The following is a 7500-nucleotide window of genomic DNA, read 5'->3' on the forward strand; positions in this document are numbered from 1 at the left end:
ACTTTATGCAGCCATATTTCTGTATAGGTATCCTAAGTATCTGTGTCCTTCAGGTATATTCTGAACAAATCAAGTTAAGTGATAACCCAGGCTTTATTTACAATAACTTGTAACAATAAGTTATGTTTCATCGCAACTTTGAGGGCATTTCCACCTTTTATCTTAAAAAAGCCCGGATTTAGCTGTCCATTGGCTAAAAGTGTGTTTATTACATAGTGTGTCGTTAATCTGGTAACCAAATACTTAGTTCACCGGTTTCTCCTCTTCATGCTGAATCCACATACATACATATCTCATATGTTAAATTTGGCTTAACTAATCAAAAGTAATAACAGTTTATATATTTTAGAGCGCCCCCCGCAGGCCATTTTGTTATCTGTGTGTTTGACACTCAAACTCAAATTGTTCTATAGACCCTAAACTTCAACTTGGAAGTGAAAACAAAACTTTAACACCAATTTGACTGAGCCTAATACGACCCCATTAAAAGGATCTACAAGTATGAAAATATAGCTATCGCAATTGCGACCATCTTCAATTTCTCAACTTTGAGGTAAATCCTTAATATTTTGAAGCTCAAATGGCTTACCCATGACTTCAGCGATAACCAAAACCTACAATTAGTCGTCACAATCACTATTCTAGTGCATATTCATCCAAAGTTGTGGATAACTATAAATTTGGCCATCGGAGATGTCGGCCATCTTGGATTTCTCGATTTTCAGTTTGGTACCTAGGTTTTGCAAAGCTAAATGGCTCATGAATTAATTCAGCAATCCCAAGAACCCACATTTAGTCGCAGAGGTCAGGATTATATGACATATGCAACCCAAGTAATGAAGAATTGTTAATTTGGCGGCCATCTTGGATTTGTCCATTTTGAGGGTGATCCCTTGATTTTTGAGCTTGGAGCCGCTTCTTATCGTAATCAGCATACCTGAAAACATTTGTATACAAATTTTCATGCTTTCTTCCGGAAGTGAACATCTTTGCCAAAAATCCTGACATATCCTCCAGACTAGTATGCTTGCAAACACACAAACAGAGAGAGAGGGAGGGAGGGAGAGAGAGAGAGATTGAGAGAGAGAGAGACCACATTGTCTGTCACAGTGCTCTGCGCTGTGAGAGCGAAAGAGACAACCACACAAACACTATTCATATAGCCAACTAAGGCACTGGCCCCCCATAATAACAACATTAGTCTTATTTCATTAGAAATCCACCTCCACTCCTACACACCATCTCCTGACTATAACAACAAAACTGGTAAACAAAGTCAGACATTACATTTGGTACCAATGCACAACAGTGCATCACAAAGTAATACAACATATGTACATGTTCTCGCACACACACGCATGCATGCACACACACGCACACACACACACACACACACACACACACACAAACACACGCACGCACTGCACACGCACACGCACACGCACACGCACACGCACACACATACAGAAACCATATGCCAGAAGTGAAACATTCTTAGGGAATGCCACAGAAAAAGACACATCTGAGGACTTGAAAGAGAGAGAGAGAGAGAGAGAGAGAGAGAGAGAGAGAGAGAGAGAGAGAGAGAGAGAGAGAGAGCGTGCGCCGGACAAAACAACCTCTTAAAGCGATGTTAGATTTTGAACGTGTTTTGAATGTGGTTTCCAACCCGCAGAACACTGTTGGAACAGTTGTAATGACTCATTTAAGCATCAGCCAACTCGCGGTGATGAGTAATTAACTTGGAAATGTTGCCTAGACCACATTCAAAAAGGAGGAAGCAACTCCAATGTACAGTAAATGGTGGGAGGGCGAGTGCAAGGTGGGGGGTGGGGGGTGAAAATGACGACCCATGTATAAGTATTCTGTCCTTGTATTTTGAGTACAAATGTAACTAAACTGGGATATTTAATAGGAAGTGATACATAATCAGAAAAGAAAGATGGGGAGTGTCAGGCAGCCATTGATGATACTGATGTGAAGTTAAAGACAATTCTGTATTTCAACCAGTAATACTGTAGCTGTAAAAGAGAGATTCATGAACAAAGGGGAAAAGTGTGTTACAGTTTTTCTTGAGTGCTTTGACACAGTTGTCACTCCAAAAAGCACATTTTCATATCAGTTCACGCAACGGGCTAACCAGTTAAACCGATTCTCCAAACACAACATCTTTGTTTGCAAAAGGCTACTACGTTTCCAAAATATTTAACACATGCAAGAAAAGCAAACTCTGTCTTCAGTCCAATACACAATGCATAGCAGTGTATAAACACTCCCAGTCAGTCATTACACAATGGTCGTAAAAATCCAAAACACGGCTATCATGTTGACACAATTTGCCGTTATTTAACACTGTTGTCAATTACATAACTTTCAAGCCAGTTCCATTGTTGTTTCTTTTACTTAGCCACTGACTCTGCTTGATCAGGATCTACTGACTGAGAGATAGCTGGCCCAGTAAATGCTTTGCATAAAGATTTGAGTTGTGTGTCTTTTCTTATGTAAAATTGTCAGTAGGCTAGGTAGTGGGTCCGTGTAACAATAATGTCTTATTGCAAAGAATTGGATTGAAAATCAGAATGCTTTGATGTAGTTTTTGTTTTGTTTTTGTTTGTTTGTTTGTTTTCTTTTTTTTACAACTGTAATCAAAAATGTACTAATGGCTGATAACGGTATTACAGAAAATATGTGTAAAGTAAAATATGATGTTGCAGTACGAGAATGCACTTACAACAAATTTGCAAAAGAACTCCATGCCAAGAACAAACAAGAAGACACTGTGTATAAAGACTGATTGCTAAATTAAGATTTTTGAGAAGGAGTGTCAAATAGGTGCTCTGTTGTGTTCACACAACTGACGGTAGTTTCTAAAAGTCAGGAGTAGATTTTTCTGTATGGTTATCAGAGCTTAAACAATGAAATGTGCACATGCGTTAACTGTTTAGCCAAAACTGCGTTATGTGAATGGGAAATATGTCAACTGAACAAGAATGTGTTCACACATATGCACAACGTGTCTTTTGCTTTGCTGAAATAGTTATCATGACGACTTTGTGTGAGTCAGTTTAAAAAATTGTGTTAAAGCGATCAAGAAAAACTGTAATACATACAGTTAATGACATGTTTGCGTGTGTGAGTGCATGCATGTGTGTACGCGTGTGCGTGTGCATGCAGACGTGTGTGCATGTACGTGTGTGTGTGTGTGTGTGTGTGTTTGTGCATGTGTGTGTGCGTGTGTGTGTGTGTGTGTGTGTGTGTGTGTGTGTGTGTTTGTGCATGTGTGTGTGCGTGTGCGTGTGCGTGTGCGTGTGCGTGCGTACGTGTGCGTGTGTGTATCAGTGTGTGCGTGTGTGTGTGCGTGTGTGTGTTTGTGCATGTGTGTGTGCGTGTGTGTGTGCATGTGAGTGTGTGCATGTGTGTGTGTGTGTCTGTGCAATAAATAATAGAACAACAGAATGAGACATTTCAGTGTACAGCATATACAGCCGGTGTGAGTGAAGACATGTAATAAAAATAACGTTTCTATACATAGTTACTGTATGTTGGTTATTAAATAATTTACAAGTTGAGCTGATTGATGTCTTATAATAACAAATGTACAATATAATAAAAATCTGGCCAAACGGCAGCTAGAGTGGCCTAAATGGCAGCTCCAGTGGCTTAAACGGCACCTCTGTTTGTCTAAACGACAACAGCAGGGTGTCCAAGACGACTCTTGCCTAAACCACCGGTCACCGAATACATGCAAAGTCACAGTGCCATATGCACTCACCTTGCAGCCCTTGCTCTTGTCCGGGCAGGGTGGTGTGGGCGGCTGCTCGGGCAGGTAGAAGCCCCCCGGGGGGTAGTGGCAGCAGCCATAGGGGGAGGGGAAGTGCGTGTACCACAGCTCCTGGCCCAGCTGGCACTTGGGGCACGGGTAGAGGAAGCCCAGCCCCGTGGGACTCTTCTCCGCCCTCACCTTGGAGTTACGGATCCATCGCCGCACCTGAGGAGGACAGGACACCATCAGATGACACAGACCTTCAACACTCCTTTATTGTGAACCATTGTCACCACTTAAAAAGTGTACTTTACATTACATGCATGTTGATCCTTCCATTCACCATAAAAGGGAGTAGACCTCTCCTTCCCCATTCCCGCCATCACCCCCCATACCCCGGATCATTACCACCTAAAACTAAGCTTACCACCATTACAGATTGACCAAAGCCCCTTATCTAAACACCATTTGTTTTCAAACAAAGTAACATCAGCTGTGACCTTAAAGTAGGTGAACTCAAGTCAAGTCAAGTCAGCTTTTATTGTCACTTTCTTCATATGCACAAGTCATACTAGGAAAATTAAATTACGTTTTTTCTCTATACCATGCCAAGACATAGACATGTACAAGACTGACATTTTACAGACTGACATAAAGTGCAAGACAGGAAGATAGGATAGGTAACAGTGTAACAGTGATGGACTGGTAACAATAAGTGGTCAATGCATCGGACTTGATTGGAATTACTTGAGACTTACTTGTGACTTGCAAATTAGTGACTTTGAGCAGGACATTTGTGAATGGGTAGCATACATTAAACCTACTTAAAATACATACTGGACTTGGCCTTTAAACTAATGCTGTGTCTGATGCATTGAGACAGAGCAGATGGATGTAGAACAAACTAATGTCCTCCACACCATGTGGAGAGAAAGGGAGGGTGGGTGCATAAGAGTCAAAGACACACATTTCTATGTTCCCTTTAATTCTGAATAAAGCTTAATTCCGCTTTGAAAACAGCATGTAAACACTTCACAATTTGGAATTAAATTAAATATCAAAGTAAACTTGACAGAACAATTTAAATCTGAATTATTAATTCGGAATCAGTCAATGACATCACAGGAAATGACTCTGATTCAAATGAATGCGGCTGCTCTGACTGACAGCAGGCATGGAGGAGCTAGGCGGCACCGCCGGAGAGGTTTTTGACCCGGGCTCTGACATGCGGCCTTAGCTCTCTGATGCTGACACATTGCTGTGGAAGAAGACAGAATGTCAAAAGTGTCACAATGTTCTACCACGAGATGGGCATCACACAGTCGAAAGGTTTTTTATTATTATTATTATTATTATGTTGACGTGCCATGACAACGGGGGCTTGCTGTCGGAGATGAGTTGCTCAGGGTTGGTTATATGGCATGGAAATGTGTGCATGTGTGTGGGTACATCTGTGAACACGTGCCAGCTTGTGTGTCTTTGTGTGTGCGTGTGTGTGTGTGTGTGTGTGTGTGTGTGTGTGTGTGTGTGTGTGTGTGTGTGTGTGTGTGTGTGTGTGTGTGTGTGTGTGTGTGTGTGTGTGTGTGTGTGTGCTTGTGTGTGTGTGTGTGTGTATGTGTGGGTGTGTGTGTGTGCGTGCGTGCGTATGTGTGTGTGTGCGTGCGTGTGTGTGTGTGTGTGTGAGTCATCCCATCTCAGAAGAGATCATTATCACAGCTGTCACTGTCATGCGTTTGTTATGGAATTGTAATACTAAATTCTCTCTATCCCTTTGATCACTTGATTTTCAAAGCAGGGTCTGTGCTATTGATGCCAGGGTCTATGGCACTACTACCACTGTTTGTTTCTCTCACGCTCTGTGTGTGTGTGTGTGTGTGTGTGTGTGTGTGTGTGTGTGTGTGTGTGTGTGTGTGTGTGTGTGTGTGTGTGTGTGTGTGTGTGTGTGTGTGTGCGTGCGTGTGCGTGCGTGCGTGTGTGTGTGTGTGTGTGTGTGTGTGTGTAGTGTAGTGTGTGTGTGTTTGCGTGTGTGTCTGTGTGTGTCTGTGTGTGTGTCTGTGTATGTGTGTGCACACTTGTGTGTGTGTGTATGTGTGTGCGTGTGTACGTGCGTGCATGTGTGTTTACATGGTGTGTAGATAACCCCTCAACACATCAGATCCCCTCACAACACTCACAGATCCCCTCTTTCACCCCATCCTCCCATCCTTTATATCTGTCTAACGGGAAGCCGACATGGGGAGACAAAGCGGTCACTTGTCCCGGGCCCAGGGAAAGAGAGAGGGGTGGGGGTGTTAGAATTGGATCGTCATTACATCGCATGTATTGAATTTGGGGCCCTTTTAGATGCCTTTTGCCCTAGGCCCAGCCAAAGCTGTCAGCGGCCCTGTCTGTCTGTACGGTCTCTTCATCTCTCTTTCTATCTAGCATATCTTTCATCTCTCTATCGCCCTTCATCAGGCGCAGTGAGTGTGTGTTGACAAACAACACGCATAAAACAGAATACCAATGAAAACGGAGCCCAGGCTCCGTGGCAAGCACACCCCCACACACGTTCAGTGAGAGCGAGAGAGCCGGATGGTGGGGGGAGAGAGAGGAAGAGAGGGAGTGGGAGTGGGAGTGGGAGAGACATCTGGTTCAATATACTGTATTTCATGGCATAATTCAGGCAACTCAAAAGTGGGACAAGCATCCAACTGAGGCTCTATATGTGGAATACAGCCAACCCAAACACCCAAAAATGAAGGAAGAGCACAGGTAAGTTAAGTTTCCACTGGCTTTCACTGTTCAAAAAATAAATATTGACATTTTGGATGTAAGAGAATGTCGAGAATTAGCCTGGCGGCGCCATCCTATGTACTCCACCCAAATATGCTCCGCACCTAGTCTGGCGTACACCTCCTAGCTCGGTTCGCTCACTGTTTAGCCAATCAACAAAGAGTTGAGAGTGGTGACGCAGAACTCACCCGCTAAGTGCATTGCTGATTGGTTAAGATAACGCTATTCACACTTTTGTTTTGTTATTTGTATACTTTTGCGACACTGTATATAACAGTCATGCTAATAAATCACAACATGAGTTTTAATTTGAATTCGGAACTCCAATGAATTTAAATGGCAGAGTAAGATCAAACCATTTCCCACATTCCATGGAGACAGATTCCTCTTAGCTTGATGGAGTCAACAGTCGGCTTTCGCCAAGGCTAGTCAAGAATACCTCTGCTCCCCAAACGAGGTGATGAAAAGCCAAGTAAACCCTGAGAAGAGCCATCTATGCACATCAGATGACACATAAGCTACCTAACCGAGTAACATAATCACCCATCAAGCACAGTCTAGATCTGCTTACGAAACATCTATTACAGATGATGAAAACATAACGAATCAATCAAAAGAATAAGTCGTGGCTCAATATCTTGTCTCAGATACAAGGCGGCGGCAAGTCCATAGATGCTCACCAGAACTGCACTTCAAAAAGCAACTGCTCAAAGGGTGGAGCTTCACTGCCACGCAGAGATGAGGGAGTTTATATCTAAAGGAATTTATGGGCCTCATTTGTGGCCTGAAGACAGAAGTATGTTTCTGCAAGAAATTATTTAATGATTTCATTCACACGTGTTCAGGTTCAGTCATTACAGAGTACGGTACAGCTGATCAACAACAATAACTGCTTCATATTTGAGGTGTGTAAATACCTACAAAAGCGTACAAAAGCGTAGAAGATAGAGGACCCAATAGTG

General features: G+C 42.7%; 1 protein-coding gene across 1 annotated transcript in view; it reads right to left on the reverse strand.

The window, feature by feature from the left end:
* The window catches only part of sgk1 (serum/glucocorticoid regulated kinase 1), a 79912-nt gene that overhangs the window by 65336 nt on the left and 7076 nt on the right, over positions 1-7500 (reverse strand). Inside the window, exon 2 of the mRNA XM_063223387.1 lies at positions 3773-3988. Coding sequence (XP_063079457.1) covers positions 3773-3988 — 216 coding nt within the window. The remainder of the gene's footprint in view (positions 1-3772; positions 3989-7500) is intronic.

The sequence above is a fragment of the Engraulis encrasicolus genome, chromosome 18 (assembly GCF_034702125.1).
Source record: "Engraulis encrasicolus isolate BLACKSEA-1 chromosome 18, IST_EnEncr_1.0, whole genome shotgun sequence".
In the NCBI taxonomy this organism is placed as follows: domain Eukaryota; kingdom Metazoa; phylum Chordata; class Actinopteri; order Clupeiformes; family Engraulidae; genus Engraulis; species Engraulis encrasicolus.